Source organism: Durotheca rogersii (assembly GCF_024521655.1).
Source record: "Durotheca rogersii strain YMJ 92031201 chromosome Unknown GGS23scaffold_11, whole genome shotgun sequence".
Taxonomy (NCBI): Eukaryota; Fungi; Ascomycota; class Sordariomycetes; order Xylariales; family Xylariaceae; genus Durotheca; species Durotheca rogersii.
This window is the reverse complement of record NW_026251242.1, coordinates 1140042-1166084: the sequence shown is the minus strand read 5'-3', so window position 1 is coordinate 1166084 and position 26043 is coordinate 1140042. Positions and strand designations below refer to the sequence as shown.

At 39.9% G+C, this 26043-nt stretch overlaps 2 protein-coding genes across 2 annotated transcripts; both read left to right on the top strand.

Annotated features, from left to right (window-relative positions):
• The first annotated feature begins 21541 nt into the window (after nucleotides 1–21541).
• Nucleotides 21542–24110, top strand: GGS23DRAFT_570401 (serine/threonine-protein kinase Sgk2). Its single transcript, XM_051516511.1, has one exon. The coding sequence runs from the start codon at nucleotides 21762–21764 to the stop codon at nucleotides 24063–24065; it is 2304 nt and encodes a 767-aa protein (XP_051371687.1). The 5' UTR covers nucleotides 21542–21761; the 3' UTR covers nucleotides 24066–24110.
• Nucleotides 24111–24248: 138 nt separating this feature from the next.
• Nucleotides 24249–24960, top strand: GGS23DRAFT_77551 (uncharacterized protein). Its single transcript, XM_051521272.1, has 4 exons — nucleotides 24249–24320; nucleotides 24386–24757; nucleotides 24825–24901; nucleotides 24956–24960. The coding sequence occupies exons 2-3, from the start codon at nucleotides 24496–24498 to the stop codon at nucleotides 24860–24862; spliced, it is 300 nt and encodes a 99-aa protein (XP_051371686.1). The 5' UTR covers nucleotides 24249–24320; nucleotides 24386–24495; the 3' UTR covers nucleotides 24863–24901; nucleotides 24956–24960.
• The last annotated feature ends 1083 nt before the right edge of the window (nucleotides 24961–26043 follow it).

Below are 26043 nucleotides of genomic sequence, written 5' to 3'. Positions count from 1 at the left end.
AGCTCTTAGGATTAAAGCATATAGCTAAGGAAACGATAGCTCTTAAACGCTTTTTTAGGAACATTACCTTAGATTTAAAAGAGCTATAAATAATCTATAGCGATAACTAATAAATCATTAAACTAATCGTAAAAGATAAGGAAAGAATTAATATAAGGCTCCGTTATATAGATATATAATACTTATAATTCCGATAAAAGCAATAAAAGGGCTCCTTCGAGGTACTTTATTTACCTATAAGGTAGATACCGGCGGATGAACTAACTAAAGCTCTTCCTCGTTAATTATTCGAGCATTTTAAATCGTTACTTAACCTTTAAGATATAAAAGAAAAGATAACGATATTAAAGCTCTTAAATAATACGAAAGTAACGTAGGATTTTAGTTTAACTATAAGAAGAATTAACTTAGAATAATATACTTTACTCGAAAAGCGACGTAAGGATATTAATCTAAAAAGAATCTACGCGTAATAAGACTTCTTCCTTTAACGAAAGAGCTAACTTATATAATAAAGCTAATATAATATTCTTAAAGCTTCCGAAAACCTAACGACTTTTAAAGCTACCGGCTTTAATACCTTCTTTAGGGTTATATTTATTTTTTAAATTACTTAACCTAGCCGGAGCTAAGGTATTATTAGTTCTATTATTACTAAACCGTATATAATTATTCGAAGCTTAATCTAATAATATCCGGGTTAGTAATAATAAGGATAAAGCTTTAGGCCGAAGTAGCTCTTCGTTTAATATTAACCTATACGCTTTAACGAAAACGAGCGAACCGGCGAGGAATACGGGTAGCTCGTTATCGGCTAACTTTACTACGGACGCGACTACCGCGAGTACGAGAATTACGAAAAGGACGGATCGGAATTAAGACTTATTTACGTCTAGTAGGAGAGCTATCGTCTTAAGCGAAAGTATCCGTAGTCGTTTATCCGCGTAACGATACGGTAGTAAGCGGTAATATAAGCTAACGTTATTACTTAGGATAATATTAACGAAGTAACTCCTTTATTTCTTCGCGGAAAGCGATAGTTTAAAGTAATATAATTAAAAAAGTAATCTACGATAAAGGAAACTCAGAACTTATTACCTTAGAGTTAGGGTCGGTTATTTAAGCGGCGATAAGCCGCTAAGTAAGACGTATAACGTAAGAATAACTATAATTAATTAACTTTCGACGAAACGTTATATAGCTTTAAGGGATACTTATAAAGCTACGTAAGAATAGCTACGTAAATAACGTAAGTAACGGTTAATAAAAGCTAAAGATTAGAAACATTCTTCCGTCGAACGATATTATATAGCGTTATTAATATATCGATAATAAGGAATAGCGAGGCCGTATTATTATTAACTCGGGTAATTCGATTTATTCCTTTAGACGTAAGCGATAGTTCGGTAGCTCCTTAGGAATTAAATCGTATTAAAAGCTCTCGAGGAACGTAAGTAATAAAAGGAAAGCTTAGCTCGGTTAATTAACGGGTAATAATAAAAGTAACGATAGGAGCCGTTTCGAATTTAAAAGAGCTACCTTTATTAAAAGCTTATTCTTTAGGCGCGAATATAAAAAAAGGAACCGAGCTAGGAATAAAAGTAAAAACGGCGGTAGCGTTAACGCGATAACGCTTCCCTAGACTCGGTATAATATCGTTAACGATAAACGAGCGATTACTAGGCTATCCGTAGCTTAAAAAAAAAAAAGCCGCCGGCTTTCGTTAAGCGAATAAGCGTCGGCGCGACGGCGGTAATAATAATAAGGGAATTATCCTTTCCGCACTAAGCTTCCGTAAAAATACCTAATATATATAACGACGGCTTAATAAGTACTCGGTATTTACTGATAGTTTCCTTAGGAGCTATTAATACGGCGGCGGCTTAGGCTTTCGAAATAAAAGCGATTATTAGCTTTTATTCGGCTATAATAATAAGCGCTTAACGAAATCCCGGGGTAGTTTAAATAATTACCTTTAAGTCGCTTCCGGAGTCGCCCTTTATAAAGCTATCCGTAGTTTTTATATCCCGAGGTATAAACTCAGAAGTATTATTATTATTATTTAGCTCTATAATCCCGTACTCGCGAATAACGCAACGGACCTCCTTTTGCTTTAGATTTTTACGTATCTATTTCCGTTTAATATAACGGATTCGTTACTTATAAGCCTTACCTTTAGAGCTATTCTTTTTACGAGTCCGTTTACGAGATACGGCCTTAGACTTTAGTATAACGAAAAGGGCTCTAAGGAGCGAAGGAATATAACGGGTTATACGACGCTCGAGGAAGCGTAGTTCTATAATATTCCATACTATAATTAAACCTCGGTCGGAAATCTAGAGTAAATAATTAATTAAAGGCTTATAACTTATAATAACTATAATATAAGAACTAATTTATATATCGATAAATAAATTACTCTTCCTTATCGCGGTATATAAAGAGATTATTAATACCGGTATTAAAAGGGAAGTTACTTATAATAACTACCGAAATATATATATTAACCGCGATATCGTAGGTAGGGCTATTTAGGCGATCGATAATAACGTCGAGGAATATATTACGTCGCTTTTCGGCGGCGCTAGAAATAATAACTAAAGTAATTTTAACGGCCGCGGGAATATTTAAGATAGCGGTAACTTCCTTTATTACGATAGATTAAGTAACTAATTCTACGTATTCGGCCGGACCTTAGTTAGGTATACCGGGATCGTAAGCTCGCTCCTCGACGAATATCTAGGCGTAGTTACGGAATTAGTTTATTTTATCGTTTAATATCTTAGCCGCGCTATCGATACTAATAAGGATCTCGTAAGAATTAAAACGGTCGGATATTCTATCGAATTATTAACTTTTAATTACTTATACCCGTATTAATATTATTAAAGCGTAAGCTTATCTTATTCCTCACGCTTATTATATTAATATATAACTTACGTTAATATATTATTATAAGCTCGTTGCGATAACGAGCGATAATAAAGGAGTACCGTAATTAAGAAATAACTTACTTATATAAAATACGCGCGAATAAAGTAATATATAGGTTATATACGTAACCGAAAGCGATAGGGAATTAAAAACGAGCGTATCGGGTTAGCTCTAGATATGCTTCTATAAAAGAAAAGAGGAAAGAAAGAGAGCTACTACGAAAGAGTAGAAGATTTTTCTCTTATAATATAGGAGCTTAAGTATAGGAAGGAGCGTTACCGGGTATTAACCTAGTAAAGCTACGAGAGGATTCGCGTACGATAATAATAATATAAAGCGAAGTAATGGAAGCCTTCGCGAGCGTATAACGAATACGGTAAATATACTTAATTAAAAGCTACGATATATCTCTTTTATTAAGATATTAAGAAAAGCTAATATAATAGCTAATTAAGAGGATATTTTAAGCTATTAAGAGTATTATATAGAGACGTAAGTAATTAAAGCGACGAATATATTACCCTAAAGAACTAGCGAAGCGAGTAAAGCTCGAGCTAACCTAGGACTTTAATTAAAAGGATAGCTAAGCTAACTATCGTAAGCCTTTCGGCTAAGCTATTATTATTATTTAACTAAGCTCGCTATCGCGAGCCTAGCTAAGGGATATATTATATAAAGAGCTACTTATATATAGCTCCTTACTCCTTTTCGAATTACTCGCTTACCTAATATAGCTCTTAGATCGCTTATATAACATAGCTCGTAGCTCCTTATCGTTTATATATAAGTAGCTCGCATCTCCTTTATTAATCTCCTTCCTTTTTAGATAGTTAGTTAATTTACCTTCTTCTTTCTACCTTCCGTTACTCCTAAGAAGTAACCTTAGTACCTACGTAGCTCTCCCGATCTACGTATTAGTAATAACGTTATTTAATTAATTATCGAAGTATTAAACCTATAGGATTCGCTCGTACCATTTAATCGAAAGCTAAGTAACGAATTAACTCCCCTCGGGAATAGCGAGCCTACTTCGGGTAACGAGGATCTAAATACGACTTAGTCCGCCGGTCCTAGCTCGGGGAAGGGGTAGCCTTTAGAAGAAGAAGAATTAGAAATAAATTCCGATAATTTAAAATACGAAACGGCTAGGTATAAAGACGAATAACCGTAAGAGGTAACGGAATTATTCGAATTAATCGAGTAAGAAATATAAGAGTAACTCGAAGCGGAAACCTAGGAGAAATTAGATAAAGAAGCGGATATATCTTACGGGCTCCCGAGTTTAAGACTTACTTTAATCGTATCCGCGGAAGCTACGGAAAGTAAGAGTATTCCGATAAGGAGTATAAAGTAACTAAAGTTAAGTACGGCTACTAATAAAAGTACCGAAAGTCCGGAGCGGCGAGTATATTTCGCCGACGGAATAAATACTCGGGAATAGCCTCTAAAATAATTAACTAAAAAAACTCGTACTTCTTTTAAAAAAAAGGAGTAATATAGTTTATTCCTATAAACTACTTAGCGTAAGTAACGCAAGAGAAAGGTCTATCCTCTTATTATCTATTATAATAAAAGGAAGAAAGAAGAAAGCCCGGAAAGGAATAAAGTAATAAGTAGCTTAAGTACTAAAGTCTACGTAATATCGGATAACCTAACGGCTAGGAATAACCTCCTAAAAGATCGCTAGCTCGACTTCGTAATAACCTTCTAACTTAATTAACTAAAAGAATAATAAGTAAAGAGTTACGATAAGTATATTACGCTATACTTAATTTTCGTAATAGCCGTTAATTAAACGAAGGCCGAGCGATTAAACGTATCGCTTAATAAGATAAGAATTTACTGCGACGATTTATTTAAACCGCTAAAGATATAAAAAGACTTAAATAAACACCCATTAGGAAAGCGATTTAAAGAAAACGCTAGATCTAAGATTAAGGCCTTCTTACGGATTAAAATATAACGTATTATTAATCGCAAACGGGTAAGAATAAAGCTAATTTTATTAATATAAGTCTTCGATTATAAATTCGATGAAGATAATTTCCTTACTACCTATAAGTCGCGCTTAGTAACGCGAGGAGATTTATAGCCTAAAGAGTTACTCGAGAATGCTTACGTAGCTACGTTAGTAGCGAAATCGTTCCGTATAATAATAACGGTCGTAGCTTAATTCGACCTCGAAGTTAATTAATATAACATTAAAAATACGTTCCTTAACGTAGTAAAACCGGAAAGCGACCTTATACCTATAAAGTTACTAGACGGATTTAAGGAAGAAGAAAAATACGCCTTCGCTATAAGAGTAATATACGGGTTTAGAGATTTACTCCTATTTTAGTTTAAGGAGATCGAGAGTACCCTTAACCGCTTAGGACTCTAGAGCTCTCTAAAGGAGCCGTACTTATTCTATATAAAAGAACGAGAAGTCTTCGTACTAATATACGTAAACGATATATTAATTATAAACCATAAAGGCTTAGAGGCGATGGTATAAAAGGTAGCTTAAGGATTAAAGGATACCTATAAAACGAAAGAACTTAGACCGGTAAAGTAGTATTTAGGGATTAAGGTAATACGTAATCGTAAAATACGAACTATAACCTTAATATACGACGCTTATATCGAAAAGATTACTAAACGCTTTAAACTAACGGATAATAATTAGTTTCCGATAATATTATTATTAATTACTAAGCTAGTAAAGTATATAAGTGTTACTTTGAAATAATAAGTTAAGGAATACTAGGATAAAGTAGGGTTATTATTTTATAGCGTAATTATAATACGCCTAAACGTCGCTTTCGTAACGTCTTAACTATCCTACTTCCTAATTAATCTAAGACCTTAATACTTTAAAGCGATTAATTAAACGATTAAATACCTATATGCTACTCGCTTTCTTAGTATTAGGTATAGGGATAAGAGTAATAATACTTAAGTATTCTTAATTAATAATAACGCTTCGTTTATAAACGATTCCGAATTAAGAAAGTCGTCTTAGTAATACGTAATATCCCTATTTAAAGGTCTAATTATATGGAGAGCCGCTTGCTAGAATATAGTATCGATATCGACGACTAAAGCTAAACTATTCGTTTTAAAGTATATAGCTAAGGAAACGATAGCTCTTAAACGTTTCTTTAGGGATATTACCCTAAAGCTAGAAGAACCTTAGAGGATATATAGCGATAACTAGTAAACGATAAGACTAGTAATAGGAAAGAAAGAAAGAATTAATACTAGGCTATATTATATAAATATATAAAATATATAGCTACGCTAGGAATATTAAAAGAATACCTTCGAAGTAATCTACCTCCTTGTTAACTAAATATTAATAAACGGACTTACGAAAGCTCTATTACGTTAATCGTTCGAGTACTTTAGAGTATTACTTAACCTATAGGATACTCGCGGAGAAATAATTATAATAATATTTAAAGAATCGCCGTAAGTACTAACGGTACGTAAATTCTCTCCTTAATTAGCTAATATATAGGTATAAAGTACTACCGCTATATAGAGATAGCTTTCCTTACCGCTAAATACCGAACTCGTATTACTTTTAGATCCTAATATAAGAGGGTTACTTTAAAATAAAGAACTTAACTACGGGAGTAGTAAGTAAAGTTAAATTAACGGGATATATAAATACTAGCTAGTTCGTTTTAATATTCGATAATTTCCTTATATAAGCGGTCGGCCTATCGATATAATACTTTATATAAATATTACTCGAAAGAAATTAACGCGTAATCGCGAGCGACCTTAAATATTACTTCCTTAGAAGATTACTCTTCGTTCTCGGAAGTTTCTTCTCCTTCCTCCTTTCCTTTAACGTCTTCTATCTTTACGTTTAACTCTTACTCGGAAGCGACGACCGACGAGGCTACGCTAGGTATTACGGTCGATAGGGCGGCGGAAACGTTACTCGCGTTAGCCGAAGTAATAAAAGGGCTAATAAGTATAAAGCTAAGGGTAGGTACGGCTACGGTAATCGATAGGCCGGTAACGGAAGGACTTATGCCTAACTAAATAAATTAACCGGAATTAACCGCTCTTCGGCGCGACTCGGCGGTTTCGGATACCGCGGGTATCTATTTTCCGTTCTAATAAAGCGTAAGAAGCTTCTTTATTATCGTAACGAACTTAAGGACCTATAAATAACGTTAACGAATATTAAATAAACGCGGAATAAAACTTATATATCGGCCGAAGCCTCGATATAAGCGACGATAAAGTAAGTAACCGGTAAGATTAAAACGTCGGCCTTATATAAAGTTAGTTCTAAACCTCGACGTACGGAAATAAGAATACCTATAAAGATACGTAGGCGTAGCCGGATAAGTAGCGGTAATAACGGCCGATACTTTAAAAAGAATCGAAGTATTCTTTAATAAATTTATTTTAAGCCGTATTACGTATATAAGTTAGGTAAGGAATTATATAGCGAGCTCCGTATTTTCGATTACGAATAATCGAGGTAATTCTTAGGCCGGCGGTAATAAAAGCTAAAGCGGCCGGTACGACGGAGGTATTAAACGAAACCGCCGGAGCGGCCGGGCTAAAGGGATTAATAAGGCCGGTAGTTATTCCGGAAGCCGATAAAGCGCTACGTTTTCGTCCTTATCCTCGTTCTCGTTCGGCGATATTATTACGGGTCGGAATAATAATAATAACGGCCGCTTAGGTTACGCGAGTAACGGCGATATTATTAAAAAACGTAATCTAATATACGTAAGTCTAGGTTTAGGTTTTACGCGGGAAAACCTTACGAATAATTAATATAGTCGGGCGGTCGCCTTTCTTAATTACTTCCTCGTATAAAGAAAAGGAGTCTTCCTCGGAAGATTCCTCCTTAAAGAATTCGTCGGTAAAGACCTTAAAAACTCGGGATACGGTACCCTAAGAAGCGCGAGTAATTAAGGCCTAGGTACGTTACGTTAAAAGGCTAGGTACGATTATATCGACGTCGCTTTCGTCGATAGAAGGGTCCTTAAGGAACTAAGTAATAACTAAGGCCCCGGATCTAGGAGTAAAGGGTATTCTTCCGCGGTAAGCGGAGCTATCGGCCGAAGCTCTAACGTTATTTCTTATACGAATATAGGAGATAGGCTAAGAACTTACGGCGGAAAGGCCGAGTATCTTTTACTCTAGCGAAGCTACGATACCTTAAAACGCTAGTATAATTTTATAAAGCTCTTAAGTATCGGATATATTAAAAGATCGTTAATTACGGTACTATATTACTACCGGTAAATAACGAATTAATAATAAACGAATTATCTCGAATAACCTCTTACTTATTAATATAAAGCGATTAACGGTCGCTTTATTATCCTAGGATATTTTAATATTAAAAGTAATATATTAGTTATAAATAATAACCCTTACCGTAATAAATTAAGTTATTATCCTACGGTCGTTAAATAAGAGTATATTACGACTCGTATAATACGCGAGTTACGCTTTACGTAAACTATAAAGGAAGTAAACTTATCTTACGATAATAAATTAACGAAGCTTTACTGGTTATATTAGCTTACGATCGCGTAATTAATAAAATTACTTAATTATAGTTAAGTATATATACCTATAATAAATAACCTAGGAAAGAAAGGAAGAAAGAGAGGTACGTTTAATTCGAGAGCGAGAAATACTAGATATATTTATACTTAACCGCCTTCGTAAGAGAAACGGTAGAATCGGTTAACATAAGTAACGCGCGCGAGCGCGCGCGATAGTAATAAAGGAAATTAAATCCTAGTATTAATACTAGAGCGATTATTATTATATTATATATATAACTAACTACCGCTTAATCGAAAGCGAGTAAGTATACGAATAATTATACGAGTAATTATTTTTATTTATAACAGACTATAAAGTACTAAGTAAGAGATACGAAAAGTATATAACTTCAGAGAAAATACTATTAGTAATAAACCGGAGTATATACGAATAAGGAAATATAAAGAAGCCCGAGATAAGGCACCTAGTAATCGATTAACCTTAACGAAGTATAGCGAAACTAAGGAATAACCCCTTAGGCTATTATCGTAAGTAAAGGACTATAGTTAACCTTACTATCGTAAGCTTAACTAGGGAGTATATTACGTAGGTATATACCCCTAGTAGGAACTACCTAGCTTACCTAAGCTAGTTAAGTACTACTATATATACCTATAGATCGCTCTATACTCTCTAGTAGCTTTCCCTCTTTTCTAGTTAGTTAATATATACCTTCTTACCTGCATTCCATTACTCCTTTTACGAATAACCTATTAACCTAAGCTTAGCTCTCGCTAGCTACGTAACATAGTACTTTAGTTTTACGGCTATCGACTTATCTATATATCGTAGCGTATCGTATAATAATACGAGGTCGTCGGTTTTTAGTAGCTCTTTTCGCATCCGGTAAGCGTTCTTTTCGTCCTAGTACCGGGTAGCTTCCTTATATTTAACCGCTAGAACCTTAGTATAGTAGTGCGGTGGATCTAGGCCACGTAGCCTTTTCGATATATATTTATATAAGTCGCGTACTTATATTTTCATTAGTTAGACTTAGACCTATAGACATTATAGCCTATAGCTATTTACTCCTTTTGCTATGCCTTCTTAGCCTTTATCCTAGTTATCCTTTTTTAATTTCCCCTTTCCTAGCTGCCGTTTTTAGCTAGTCGATTAACCGATTATAGCTATTTATAGCTATAATCTAGGTCTAATCGGTACTAAGCTAGTTATTAGTAGTTAGGTAGTCCTTATTTCGTGCCTCCGTTAGCGTACCTACGCTGCTCCTATTCAATAGCGACTACCTAGTAGCTCGAACCTTACCTCATCTTAGAAGTAACTTTTTGCGACCGTTTTTATAGTCATTAGGTTTAGGATACGACGATTAAGAGATTCCCTGTTTTTTAGTTAATCAGGAGCTATTTTCGTGGCTCTAGAGCCGTTTTTCGTGGCTTTTGGATTAAGCCTTTTTCATGTTAAGATTAACGGAAGGGCAGACAACCATGGCGACCATCTGAACAACCCACGCCCTCCCATCAGCTTTTAATCAGCTTACCTAAAAGCTCGTTCGCCGATTAGTGGATCTATCTTATCCTCGTTTCTCAATTATCTCTTTTAAAGGAGCTATACCCGTTTTCGTTTGGTTTTGCCTCCGTCGTTTTTACCAATGCCTAGATAGTAGTTTTCGCCCTCAGTTGATCTAATACCGTTACCGCCACCACCCCCTTTTTTACAACCTCGTACGCGCTTAAAGGCATCCGTTCTTTTACCGATCGATCTATTTCAACCGCAAGAGGCTTGCCATCTTAATTGCCCTTGTTTTATCCCTACCAGGCAGTTACGGCACCTAGGGAGGTTTCTCCTCAACCGATAGGTGCCACGATGCCTTTAATTGCCACACGAAGATACCGACATACCTTATACCCACGCCATAAGCCTAATCGGGGACGTACCGATCAGGAACGAAGACCTATAAACGATACCGATACGAACGAATTAAATATATATTAAATAAGACAGCCTAGGAGATTAAGAACAGTCATTAGAACGGTTATAGGTTAATGCCTAAAGACCCCTCTTATCGCCTTTACCGATATGTGGTTAGTAGGAAGAGCCAGAGCCCCTAAAACCACGTATAGGGGAGGGATCGAGGGTTAAGGGAAGCCCGGTAGATACTACCGGACGAATAACAGTCAAATACGAGCCAAAAACGAGTCAGAAACGAGTATGAATAGGATATATCAATCAGTTTACAGGATCAGAAATCAGTTGAAAAGGATCGGCAAAAGACAGCCATAAACGAGAAGGACGGAGATCACGTTACATCGTATCGGGATTATTTCTTTCGTTTCTCACGGGAGCTACGCTTATTTTACCTGCCCGTTACAGTTCCTATTTTCCGATTAATCCCTATTATTTCTTAATAGCCTTTAATGGACCTAACTCGCTCCCAGTTAATCAGGGTTAATCAGGAACAGGTTAATCAGGTTAGTTTACAGGTTATAGCTCCGCCAGCCCAGTTCTTATTATCAGATCTTTCCTATTTCCTATTAATCGTTAATTAAACTAGCTTAGCTCCCAGTTAGCAACGATTGAACAGGTTCAGGATTGATTAGGATTAGGCATAGTCAGGCACGGTTGCAGTCAGTCACCCACCCCACCACCCACTTGTTGCTATTGCAATCGTTCCCAGTTAACCTATTCCCTGACTTATCCTATTAGCCTTTAATTAAACTAGCTAGCTTTCAGTTAATCAGGGTTAATCGGGATCAGGTTAATCAGGTTCAACAGGAACGAGAGCTACCGCACCTATTACTATTAGAAGTTCAATTACTCCTTACGGATTAATTAAACTAAGGAGGCTATAGTAGTGCGGTAGATCTAGGCTACGTAGCCTTTTCGATATATATTTATATAAGTCGCGCATTCATATTTTCATTAGTTAGACTTAGACCTATAGATATCACAGCCTATAGCTATTTACTCCTTTTACTATACCTTCCTAGCCTTTATCCTAGTTACCCTTTTCTAGTTTCCCCTTTCCTAGCTACCGTTTTTAGCTAGCCGATTAACCGATTATAGCTATTTATAGCTATAATCCAGGTCTAATCAGCACTAGGCTAGTTATTAGTAGTTAAGTAGTCCTTGTTTCGTGCCTCCGTTAGCGTGCCCACGCTGCTCCTGTTCATTAGCTACAGCTAATATATCTTCCTAACGTTTCTCGATTAATCGTACGCGTATAACTAAAAGCGATTCTCGGTCCGGGATATTCTTTTAGTTTATAATACGCTAGGTCGGGATAATAATTTCTATCAGGATAATAGCCTTACGCTTTTATATTAATTCGTATAGCGATATTCCGTATAAACGCGTCGAAGTTTTATTTACTTATATAATTACCTTTAATAGGTTCGTTTACCTCCGATTACTACCGTTTATATCCTTTATAAGGCCTTCGCGAATTACTTTATACCTAACCTCGATTATACCCTAGAATTACGAGAAATAAGTAGTACCGACTTTAACTCTACTACCGAGTAACTTTATTACTTTACGGACCTCCTTTTTATTTTTGAAATTATTATTATATTTAATTACTAGGGATACGCCGTACTATAGGAATATCTACTCCTAGAGGAACTTAGCGATCGTCTTGGAATCTATTTTTCTAATGGCTCGGGCTTCGAAAAAACTGGATAGTTCGTTTCGTGCTTCGATTATTACGATAAATCCGTTATTTATTAATATATGTTATACGTTTATTACCTAATAAGTAAGAACGTTAACTAGCTCGTTATATAAAGCGGAATCGACTTTCCGGGTATTATTTCCTTTTTAATATTTAAGTTACGATTTAATCTTTCGGGCGACGTATTCGAATATACCGCGCTAGTAATATAGTCTAGCTATTCGATCGTAAGTCGAAATACGTTTCCTATAGCCGAAATCCTCGTAGTAATTCTTAATTATAACTTTACCTAATTTCTCTTAGTCGTTAATTCGTCGTATGTCCTTATACTTCTCGGGCTTTCTCTATAAGATATCTTCCGAAACGACGTATTTAAGCGCTTCCTTCTTAAACCGGGTCTATCGCTTTTAGTACCTTATTAATCGGTTATCTTTTAATCGGATAAGTAATTAAAATCGCGTAAGAAACGTTACTATCTCTTACGACTTTATCGATTATTTTTCCGGCGGTTATAACGATAGGGCTTTATCGCTAGATTATTCGACGAGGTTAAATAATACGATTATATTCGCGTATATTATATTAAGCTATATATTAATAAAGTCCTTTATATCGCCTTCTTATTAATCGTCGTCGTCGTCGCTTAGGTCGCTAGGTTTACGTAAAAGACCGTCCGTAGCGGAGTATTTCTTACCGGGTATATGCTAAATATCGAAGCTAAATATCTTAATATAGGTTATTTACTTAAAAAGGATAACGTCCGGGAGACTAGAGAATCCGTCGTTAAGCTAGGCGATTAATACTTTAGCGTCCGTTTTAAATACGAAGTAAATGCCGTAAAAGTAGTTTCGAAGCCGTCGTAAGGATTTAACGACTCTTAGATACTTTCGTTTCGTAGCGTCGTAATTTAACTCCGTCCTTCTCTAGATCCCTAACTCGTATTTCGAAGGTCTAAAGTTACCTTTGTCGTTATCTTAACCTAATACGTAGCCTTAACCGTTTCTTAATGCGTCGACTTTTACTCGGATTAATTATTCGATAATAGAGTTTAAAATAATTAATACTAATACGTTAATAAGAATAGTCTTAAGCGAATTTATAATATATTATTAATCGATATCTTAGATAAAGTATATTTCCTTACGTATTAATATTAAGAGGGGTTTAGCGATTATAGCGTAGTAGTCGATTTATATTCTAAAGAAAACCGTAATATCGATAAAAGACCTTACTTCGTTTATGTTCTTTTATAACTTCTACTTTAAGATCTTAACTATCTTCGCTTCCGAGGGCTTCCTATCGTTTATACCGTATAAATATCCGACGAATACCGTATTATTTTTATACTAAGTAAACTTAACGGCGCTAGTAATAATACCGGCTAATTCGAAGTTTAAGAAAACGGCGTCGATATTCTCTAAGTACTTTAAGATAAAGCGTCGTATTCCCGGAAAAGCCTCTTAGTTATCGTATTTCCATACCGGTCCTTTAATACCGACGTCGTCGAAGAAAGGCTCGTATTTAATAGGAATTAAATCGTAAAGAATTCGTATAACGGCTCGGAAAAAAGCGGTAACTAAGTTCGTCGCGTTTTATAATAGAGTCGTTATACGTAAAAGGCTAATAGTAGTAACGAACGTAATTAGGTTACGGCTCGTTTCCGTTAGCGTTACTTAGTCGTACCTAAAGAAAAAGTCGACGATTATAAAGATTAAATATATAGCGAATTCTTAGGTAAAGGAGTCTTTATTTCGGGGTAGGAAGGCGTCGCGAATAATCTAAGCGTTAAGTTTTATCGTAAAGTTAATAAGTCGTAAATTATTATCTTTCTTTTCGATTACGAATTACGTATTTCGATAAAGACCGTAACCTTTTTCTAGGATTCCGTTCTTTAGTCGTATACGTAAGACTTCGATTATTCGTTCCTTAAGAGGTACTAGGATAGGAATGCCTTTAGCTTACTAAGCGTTATATAATACCGTCGTAATCTTATAATCGGGGTAAACCTTAGGTCGGATTTTATTAATTTTAAAGAAATCCTAGGCTAGGGATATCTTTCTTCAGTATAAGATTTTAATAAGTACGTCTTTCTTTTAATTAGTTAGTTCCGTATCTAATAAACCTACTTTAATAACGTTAAGCCTTTCCGTTATTAATCTAATACCTCGGGAATTACTAACGAATCTTAGTATAATATTCTTATAAGGTTTATCGCGCTATAATATATCTAATAGCTCGTACTTCGGCTTAACTTCCCTTATTACCTAATCCTTTTAATTAAGTATTCCTAGCGGTATCTAGCCGTCTAACGGTATATTATCCACGGGCTAAACTTTACGCGACTTAAGTTTATATATAATATTAACTAAAAACGTACGTTTAACTTAGTAAGTTAATTCCGAAATAAAGGCTAAGTCTCGCTTATGTTATTTCGATTCTTACGTCGTATATCGAATTACCTTTATAACGGCTTTACTAAAGACGTAAAGGAATTCTTCGTCGCTTAATCTAGCGATCGCTTTATCTCTTTTATCTAAACCGAGTTCTAGAGCCGATAAGTCCTTAGCTTCGGAAATAGGTACTATCTTTATATTATCGTTATAAAGGCGGGTATAATTAATTTTAGCTTAAAGGTTAGCGTCGGTTTCTAGGCACTCGACTAGGAACGCGTTTTTAGGCCTATATACGTTATTAAAGCGGCATAGGGTATTAATAGCATCTAGTTTTTTTAATCGCCGAGTATAAGGCTTAGTAACGTATCGCTTCTTAAGTTAATAACAAAAAGGATTATTATCCGGGCCGAGCTAAAGTTAACGGTTCCTATAAAGGTACTTCCGTCGAATTCGAGTTTTATATAAGACTAAAAGATAAAGTTTATACTAAGTAATAAGAGGTAACTAACGAACCTATCTTTAACGACGTAAATCGATAAGCGAAGGTAGTAATCGATAAGTTAAATAGGACCGTCGATTATTCCTATATATAAGGTTTCTATAAAGGATCTAAAACCTTACTATATCGCTTTAGTACCGGTTATAGGAAGACGCTACTTCTTTACGTAGCTTTCTACGATTATATTAAACTACGCCCCTATATCGATTACCGTAGATACGAAAGCTTCGTCCCCGTTAGGTTCTACGTTAACTACTAGCTTAAGGAAAGGCCGGATATAGTTTTTAGTATCCTTTACGATAATAGGATTTACCGTTATTTTATTCGAAAGGTTAATAAACGGGGCGGTGGTTTACGGTACGCTAGGTATTTTAACGCTTTCTTTCTAATTCTTTTATATTTATTCCTTCATAATTTTAATAACCTTAGGTTAACCTTCCTTAATTTCTATAACGCGTATCGTAAGGTACTTTATTACCTATTCTGAAAATCCGGGCATGAATTTAATTAGGTCGTTCTACGAAACCTCGAAGCGTTTCCTATTATTCTTATTAATTTTATTTAGGTAAAACTTTCTTAATAATTCGTTAATAGTTTTCGCTTTCCTAGCTAAGTCGTTCGTATTCGAAGTAGCGTTTTTACCGGCTTTAGTTAGTTTACGCCTAAGCTATAACGATAGGACTTCTATATCCTCTTAATCGAGTACTTTTCTTTCGATATACTCGCCGTTAGGGCCTATAGCTCGCTTTATTACGTTAACTTCGACTAGGTTCGTTTTAATAATACCTTTATAATAATAAATACCTTCGTCGTCGATAAGATCCTTAGTCTAACTATAACCTAAGATCTTAGTTTCGTATAGTTCGTAGTTATATTTACGTTCGACTATTTAAATAACGTTAATCTCTAATACGGCTTTAGGTATCTCTTCTTGCTTCGGTATTATATCCTCGTTTTTAGAGTATTATAAGTCGAAGGATAAAAGCTTTAGTTTTCCGGCTAAATAGTAGTATGCTATCCTACGTACTTACTTTAGAGATTCCTTACTTTAGTATACGTAAAATAGAATATAGTAAGCGATCGGTTCTTCTTTACGCTTAGCTTAAGTAATAATCGATTCTAAGATTAGTATTAACTCTAGCTTATCCGGGTTTCCGTTCTCGAGGTAATATAATCGCTTATTATTCTTATTACAGAACCGATTCTAGGTTATATTTATTAGTAGCGGGTAACGGATATAGTTATAAAGCCGATCGAAAGTATTATAAAACTAGTATTCGAATTCCTTATAATTATTCGATTAAGTTAATAAAATCCTATTACGTATACCTCGGTAGTTTAATATAATACTACGTCTAGAGCTTATTAAGGTCCTTTCGTTAGTTTATAGGTTATAAAGACTTAGGTTCCGAACCGTATTTACTAGGAACGGGTTTTCTTATTAATATTATTAATCGGCGCCGTACGTACCCTTAGGACTATAAGAGCTATTCTTTTAATGGTAGTTCTACGAAGTTATCTTTATCTTTAAAGCGTTAAATCGGTCGTAGAGGGCCTATATACTAGCTTCCTAACTAATACTTAGGTAGCCGTAAGAAGATCTAGGCTACGAAGGAGGCGGTAGTAAAGGTATTTAAAGGCTAGGAGTCGTTAATCGTTAAACTATTTATATTATAGGTTTCTCGGGTTCTTCGAAAGTTACCGTTTTTTACTATCGTCGTTCTTCGGCTTAGACCTTATCGGTAATTTATATTATTATACGACGTTCCGCTTACTTATAAAGCTAGGTATAAAGAGTTCGGTAGTCGATATTTCCGATCTTATTATAGTTATAGTTTTCCGTTTTATAGAACTTTATAATTAAGGATATTCGGAGTTTATCGGTTAGGTATCTTACTTTCTAGGGAAGCTTTCCGTTATCGTTTACGAATTTAGAAAGACGTTTATAGTTTATAAGATACGTAAAGATCGCCTTAGGATCGTTAATTACGTTGCCTCGTTCTAGCTATATAAGTTTACGTTTAACGTTAGCTTAGCCTTGTTTATGTTACGGTTTTAAGAGCTATTCGTTAGGTAAAAGCCGTATGTTAATGAACTAAAGCTAAACGAGGAGAAAAAGGAAGAAAGTATACCCTATAGGCCGTACTTACGATAGCTGGCCTTATCCGCCGTAGGTACTAAGGGCCTGGTTACGTATTATGCCCTAGTACTAGCTAGGGCCTTATTATAGGTATAGCCTATTACATAAGGTCCCCTCCCGGAAAAAAAAAAAGGTACGCCTTACCGTCCTTTTCTTCGGCGTTTAGCCTTGCCGCCCTTTTCTTCGGCGTCTAGCCTTAATAACCTAACCCGTTTTCTCCGCGCCTTAGGATGCGTATCGCATCCTTAGGTGCTACCTCCGTTCCCCGGGGTACGCTACTCGCTCCCCGGGTTACTACTTCCGCCGCTTAAGGTACTGATATATCCCTAGGCCTCCTTCCGTTCGTACGTTTCTCGGGGTATTAATATCCCCCGGGTATAGCTTCCTTCCTTTCTTCCCCGGCGGTTATACTATATCCCGGGGTCTCCTCCTTCGCCGTTTCTTTCCCGGGGCCTTTCGTTTCTCGGGATATTATACCGGGCGCCTCTAGCCTTCCGGCGCTTTTCTCCCGGGTCCTACTCTTCCCCGGGATCTCTTCCGTAGGTCTCCCGGGTTTTTTCGCCTACCGGGTACGTTCTCCCGGTAACTACTTCCCCCGAGAGCCCCTTTCCCTATCCTCTTCTTCCTAGGGTACTACCGGCGCTCCGGGTATTATCTAGCTCCCCGGTATGCCATTTCCTTAGGGCCGCCGTCTTTATTTATTTCCCGGGTTACGTTATCCGCTTCCCGGGCTATTATTTTCGTTCCCCGGGATATTGCTACTCCCCGGGGGCTACTAGTTCCGATCCTCTTATTAAACCGTAGAGCTTTAAAGCCCCGCGTACGAAGTCGTAATCGGCGCTTGCTAGGTCTAGCCTAGCTCCCGTAGCTACGGGATCGTCGGTCCGTTTACCGTCGTTTAAAGACCCTCGTTTATCTTCCGCTAACGGATCCCGTCGGGTCCGCTAGAAGACGTACTAAAGTACGCCGTCCGATTCGTTTAAAGACTATCGTTTATCGTCCGCTAGCGGAGTTTAAAGGGCTCCGCTTAAGGGCGTATTAAAGCGCGCCCTTCCGTCTATTGCTAAAAGGCCTAGGGCCTTTCCTATCGTTTAAAGGCTAGGGGCCTATCCGTACTACTAGCGGAGCCGCGAGGCTCCGCCGGAGGACGTATTAAGGTACGCCGTTCCTATTCGTTTAAAGACTATCGTTTATCGTCCGTTAGCGGAGCTAAGGGCTCCGCCTAAAGGCGTACTAGGGCGCGCCCTCCCGTCTATTACTAGCGCCGCTAGCGCTCTTATCGAAGTATTATTATCCTAGCCGAAACCTTAATGTATTTCCTATTATTTTAACGCCGTTTCTTCCTTGTATTATGCCTCGGGCGTTCTTAACTCGCGCCTCGGGCGCGGCTTAACTCCGTAAGCGCTATGCCTTAGCGCTTTACTATCTTTCTCCGGAAAAAAATTTTCCGCCGTTTTTAGCCGTAGATTTCGTCGATTTCGTCGTTCTTTTATTTCGAAATTACCGTCTAAATCTGCGTTTTCTCGGGGCTATCGGTCGTTTCTTCGGTTATCTTATCGGTCCTCGTCCGTAGGTACTATTACCGGCGCGTATATCTAAAAGCTAATACCGCTTTTCCGACTATTAACTTAGCCGGCGTAAACGCTAGTATCGCCTTTCCTACTATTAATCCCGCGTATTAAGATACTAGTCTGTTACTATCGTTACCTCTCGTCGGTCCTCTTTCGTAGGTACTACCGGCGCGTATGTCTAAAAGCTAATACCGCCTTTCCGACTGCTAACTTTGCTAGCTACCGCTTCCTTTAGTACTATATCGCCGTTCCTATTGCTAATTCCGCTCGCTAAGATGCTATTACTTTCGTAAAACGATAAAAGAAGGTTGGTTTAGCTTTTTATTACGGTTTTAAGAGCTATTCGTTAGGTAAAAGCCATATGTTAATAAACTAAAGCTAAACGAGGAGAAAAAGGAAGAAAGTATACCCTATAGGCCGTACTTGCGATAGCTAGCCTTATCCGCCGTAGGTACTAAGGGCCTGATTACGTACTATACCTTAGCACTAGCTAGGGCCTTATTATAGGCATAGCCCATTATAGTTTATCGGTAATCCTAAAACGGTACTTTAAGGCTATAACGATAACTCTTTAGATCGTTTAATTCTTCGTAACGTTATTAATACGCTTCCTAATGGTTTTAATCGTAGTTTATTCGCCGATATCCTTAATCTTATCGTCGTTATTTATACGGTAGCGGTTAAATAATCGATCTACCCTCTTTAGTTATTAAGTTACGTTATACTTATTAAACTTAAGCCTAGGATAATCGGTAGAGTTAGGGAATTTAATGGCTAGTATTACGATAATTAGGGTAGCTACTAGTATATTCTAGCTACTAGAGGCTCCGTTATTATTATTTTAAAATAATACTATAGGGATTAACGGGATAAGTATAAAGCCGCGGGTAAGGGGTAGTTAAGTAGGAGTTTTATCGTTATCCTTCTCCTCTTCGGGCGGATATAAGGGCGGAAAGCTAATATCGACTCTTAAGGTCTTTATTAATAATTTGGTTTTCATTACTTCGGGTCTTAATAACGATTTACTCCGTTTCCTAGCTATAGACTCCGTTTAGTCTAACGATACGAGGTATAAAATAAAAAGAAAGGTAGTAAGGGTCTTATTATCTAACATAGGGGTAAAGGTAAGATAGCTATTATTTATATCCTAATACTTTTCCTTTAGTATAGGTATATTATTATTTATTATATTATCCCGATCGATAGGGTCCGGGTATTATACGAGCTTCTTTAGTCGGCTAACGCCTAACTAAAGTACGATACGTATTCCTTAGACTAAAAGTTTAATTATTATAAATAAGTTAACGATAATCCCTCCTATTAAGGTCTAGAACTCCTAACGTATAACCTTTGTTAAGGTAATACGTATAGGGAATAAATCCCGAGTAAAGAATCGCGCTAAATACGATACCGGTTATAGCTATAGGCCGGTTTCGATTTAACGGGGGCTATTTAATAGTATTAGCGGTATTACCGCTAGGCGCCGTTTTACGCCTATTATAGTGGTGCGGTGGATCTAGGCCACGTAGCCTTTTCGATGTATATTTATATGGGTCGCGCACTTATATTTTCATTAGTTAGACTTAGACCTATAGATATTACGACCTATAGCTATTTATTCGTTTCTTGCCATGCCTTTTCTCGCGATCCTCGTTGCCCTTTTCTAGTCCCCTTTTCCCAGCTGCCGTTTTCAGCTGGCCGATTAACCGATTACAGCTGTTTACAGCTGCGATCTTGGTTGATCGGTACTGGGCCAGTTGTTGGCAGTTGGGCAGTCCTCGTTTCGTGCCTCCGTCAGCGTGCCTACGCTGCTCCTGTTCAGTAGCTTCTTAATGGAGAAGTTTCCGTTAGTGCTAGTAGTTGCTATAAATATTTTACTCGAGAAGAAAACGAGAGCGATATAGATAAGAGTGATATTTAAAAGAAAAAACGATTAATCGAGAGATTCGAGAGATAGAAATAAATAATAAGATTACTCGAAAGCTTATATAGTAAAACCTTAGTTAACTTAGCTCCTTGGAAAGCCTACCGGGCTTATAACTATCGCGTAAAACGTAGACGCCTACATGTACGCTTTACGGTATATAGGCTTATATAGGCTAGTATAACTACTCCGTAATATACCCCCTAGTTTTTAGTCACTCTAGGTAGGTAATAACTACTTACTCTCGGCGTTAAACCCTTAACATCTCTTGGTAGCTAGTCGCACTCTTAGCGCTAGACGTACTAGGTAGGAATAACTACTCGATCTAGGAATTAAACCCTTAACCTCTTGGCCCGACGCCTTACTACTAGTTCTAGTCTAGCTCTAGGGCTTCTCTACGTAAGGGGCTAGCGCTTTTTCGCGCTCGTATACGCGTAATTAAAGGAACCGGACCACTAAACCAAAACACCTTAGAAGGGCTAACTGGGCTTATAATTAATACGTAGATCGGGAGAGCTACGTAGGCACTAAAGTTGCTTTTTAGGAGCAACGAAAGGTAGGAAGAAGAGGGTAAATTAACTAACTATCTAAAAAGGAAGGACATAAATAAAGGAGATGCGAGCTACCTATATATAGACGTGTCACGTAGTAATTGAACCAGCCTATATAAGCCTACATACCGCAAAGCGTGAATGTAGGCGTCTACGTTTTACGTAACAATCTATTAAAAGGGTTTAAATATAGCGTTTTACGAATAGTTAATTATTATGTGTTTTTCTTTAATTCTATTAATCATAAGCCTCTATTCTGGATGCCTAAGGATCCATACTCCAGCTTACTTATAATAGCGAATAGTAAAGTTAACGATAATTAGTATTGATAATCGTATCGATAGAAGCGGCGATAATGTAAGGCTGGCTCTAAGCGAGCTTATGCCTAGCTACGGTTATAAAACCCGGAGAAGATCGCTCAGCCTACTCCACCCATCTGGCCCGCCGTCAACCGCACCCAGCAAATCACGTAAATACCGACGGGTCGCATTCATTGTTTACCTCCCTCTTCCACATCTCCCTTCGCCAAAACAATCACAATTGCAACATGACAACCCTCAACATGGCCTTCAGCGAGGAACAGATCCAGATTATCGCGGGGAATCCACTCAACGAATCATTGAAGTATATTCGCGCCAAATTTTGCGACTGCGCCGATGCCTCGACGGACGAGAGTGATGTGATCGGCCTCCTGGGTGCGCTCGTCGTCTCTCCAGTGGCTTTAAACCTGCCAGCACCAGACGGAAACGGAAATGTTGCGATAAGGCTGGCCACCGTACTGCAGACTTTCCTTCTTGGCTCTCTCGAACCCGAAAAACTCAGACCACTCCTTGATGTCGTCAATTCTTCCGACACCGACATATGGGCTGCTGTCTACGACTTCCTCAACACAATCAACCCGCTGACTCCCCCGTGGTCGACCACCATGCCTACCTTCGTCGGATCACCGGTCAAGGCGAACTCGAGCTGGCTGGCCGACAGCGAAAAGCGCGAAACTGTCGAGGGCGAACTCTTCCACGAGATCAAGAAATGCACCTTCCGCGCCGTGAAGGGGTTCTGGGACAAGTTCCTCAAACCCGAGCGTTGGCGCAAGGACCAGAAGGCAATGCTGCGCGGGGTGATGTCGGCGCACAACGGACAAAGGTGGACGGAGTTCCCTTCCACGCCGGACGAACAACCGGTCTGGGACTGGCTTCGCTCGCTAGAGGAGCGCTTCCTGGCTGATACAACCTACAAGCTGCACACGACCAAAACGGCGGCCCAGTTCAAGGGACCGAAAGGCCAGATGGATCTCTTCTTCCAGATCCCGACGCCGGCGTCGAACAATAAATTCGAGTACAAGAACGTTCTTGTGGTCGGGGAGCAGAAGAGGACCTACCATACGGACCGGTTCAAGTCGACGCTGCTCCAGCTGGCGCGCCATGTGCGCGGCGTCTTTTCTGACCAACCTACGCGCCGGTTCGTTCACGCCTTCACGCTCTCCGGCTCCATTATGGAGCTCTGGATTTTCGATCGGTCAGGACCGTACAGCTCAGGGCCCTTCGACATCCACGAGGAGCCAAGGATGTTTGCGCGCGCCCTCGTTGGGTACGCGACCATGGGCGACGACGAGATGGGCCTGGACACGTTCATCGAGCGGGGGGGTGCGCATCGGCACGTCACACTGGACGGCACCGGCGGCAAAGAGACGAAGATGCAACTGGTGAAGGCGATGGTGAGGCAGCATGCCATCGTGTGTCGCGGGACCACGTGCTACAAGACGAAAGACGGCCACGTCGCTAAGTTCTCGTGGGCGTCGGACAAGCGGAAACTGGAGGTGGAACAGCTGAAGCTGGCGGAAGAGCGAGGGGTCGAGGGCGTGGCTAGAGTGGTAGCGCATCGACGAATCACGACGATCGCCGACCTGCGGGAGGGACTGAAGTTTCCAAAGGTCCACCATTTCCGAGACGAGGCGGTGCACTTCGAGGGTCTCCCGGCGGCGGGGAGCTCAAAGACGTCAGGCCACGAGCGCAAATCATCATCCAATAACACATCCGATACGCCCGGGCCCAAGCGACGGCGATCCAGTCGCAAGTCCAAGTTTGCGCAGAAGCTGGACAACCAGCTATCGGTGGGCAAGAACAAACCGAGTCTGTACATGGAAGACGAAGAGCCATGGGAGAATAGGATCTATGTCTGTCTGGTCGTCTCGCCCGCGGGTCGCGTGATCAGCGACTTCAGGAATATCAAGGAACTGCTGGAGCCGATGCGAGACGCAATCAGGGCACACCGGTCTCTATACACAGTCGGCAACATCCTCCACCGGGATATTTCGTCGAACAACATCCTCATTACGGAGCCAAGGACGGAGAACGACTTCAAGGGCATGCTCATCGACCTTGATCTAGCTAAGGTGAGAGACAGTGGCCCGAGTGGCGCGCGGCACCAGACGGGCACAATGCAGTTCATGGCGGTGGAGGTGTTGTGTAAGGTGGACCACACGTACCGGCACGACCTGGAGTCGTTCTTCTACGTCCTGTTGTGGATGTGCGCGCGTCAATCGTGGAGTAACGGGTTTGCGGGCCAAAGGCAGCCGCCTAAGGTGAGCCTCCTTCGGAGATGGGAGATGGGGGATTTTGACACTATTGCTCAATCCAAAGCCGGCGATATGTCGGTATTTGGGCTTGAGCGGATCATGAGGGAGTTTCCCGACGCGTTAGATGCTGTCAAGCCGCTCTGTTTAAGGATCCGGAAGCTTCTCTTTCCTCATGACAAGGATGAAAGGATGATCTTTGGGACACCTGTAGGAGCGCCGGATCAACTGTACAGACCTATGATAGCAGCATACGACGAGGAAATTAGCAAGCTGTAGAGAATATCAGCCCGAGTTGATAATACTTGCCATTCAAGACAGAATTCTCCTTGCCCTCTGAATCCCTGTGAGATTCCCCCGCTTCGGCCTTCTCCGTTGCAGGCTTTCCAGCACGTACCCCAAACTATGCAAAATAGTGGGCGCATTGGATTCTTCACTATCATTCTTCATCGCCACCAGAATCGCGATGGGCGTGTTTGACTGCCCGGTCATTATAGGTCGAAATGCGGGATTCAGTGCGGTATGACTGATCGGGTTGGCCGTCCGCTCACTGAATTCCCATAGTAGGGCTGCTGTGCTAATATCACGGGTTCTAACAGGCACGTTCCTGACCACCGTTGCGTCGACGTTTCCCCTCTCGTAAAATAGCATTGTATACAGAAAATTCGGAATCGAATACGTATAACGATATCTTGAAATTGTCACAAGGATGCGGAGTAAAGGTTTAGTGGATGCCGGAACAAAGCAGCACAACCGGAGCTACCAGAGCGTCATGGAGACTCTCTGGACGCCCTCCTCCTGTCGCAACTTCCATACTGCTATGGCACGATTGCGCCACCTAACCGAGACCCCAACCGAAGCTCACCCCTATCGCAGCGCCGCCGCGCCAGACGTCGATAGGCACATCATGTCGTTTGGGGATGAGCTCCAGATCGCGGATGGGCTGGCCTTCCTTGCACATTACAGGGAGGGTATGGGCTAGGTTTCTACGGTTACCCTACAAGAACAATTAAATGATCTAACAGTCGTCCTCGCAAGCAACTCAACGCCCTCTGGGTCGATCAGAAATAGGTTGAGGGACATATTAGGAGTAGTCAGCCAGTATACTAAGACGAGTAAGGCTTCCCGATCCTGAAGTTATGGTGTTCGACTGACCACCAGATCAGAAGAAGGACGCCAGCAGTACTGTAGTGATTTCCCCCAAAAAGTTCTCCAGCTTAGCCAGAGAAGAATTCTCGATCGTATTCGGCCACCGTGGATACGACCCCCCTCATGTCAGAAAAAGGCGGCCATACCTTAAGGACCGAATTCTTGCCGCCGCAAACAATCTTTTGTCGCAATCTCCACGAGCTCGTGTTTTTATCGACAAAGCTATAGCCCTTGTACAAGCCATGGAGCCTCTTGATCAGGAGGTAGCCGACGGCGATAGAATCAAAGGCCTCGAATCTGTCGTCTTGAACCACCCGGGGTAACGCCATAATTGCAGCAAGTACCCACAGCTGACCCAACTCTCCCGTCGCCCCACTGCCCTCTAGTTTGATTGTACCCAGTTTGCTCTCCTTCTCCAGCACGGGCTCGCTGGTCCACCTAGCGACGATATCCTCTTAGGCGGGGAGACCAGATCACTGCCACGGGGGGCATCGTCGAGGCCGCGGCGGGGAACTCGGAGAGCGGAGCCAAAATGATCAAGGTTCTTTTCGACCGGAAGGGAGACCAGAACGCCCAGACATGGAATTCGGCCGGCAGCCAGGGACGGAAAGACTAGTGCGTCGGAGTTGTACCGCAGTGCAGCATGACTATGCTGGGCGAAAGGACATGTGTATTCAACATTCGTTCGTTTCCATATGCCTCCTATCGCCATCTTATTCTAGTCCCTCTCTTCTTTCTTGCCCTTCCCAGCTGCCGTTTTCAGCTGGCTAATCACCTGATCACAGCTGTTTGCAGCTGTGATCTTGTTCGATCGGCACTGGGCCAGCTGTTGGCAGCTGGGCAGTCATTGTACGAGTCTCCATCACAGCGTGCCCACGCTGCTCCTGTTCACTACGGATGTCAGAACGAGGCCCGTCTTATTGGCTTCCACTCTGGTGCCCTGTATCTGTTTAATGAGAGAATGGTTTGTGTAAGCCGTAATCAAGAACGATAGACTTGTAGCCTGGCCGTTTGATTTTGGAGTCTTTCTTGGGATGCTTCGAGGCGGGTCGAGCGTGGAGAAAGGCTGCGCGACAAGAGCTTGGTGTGAATAGCGTCAGCAGTTGTC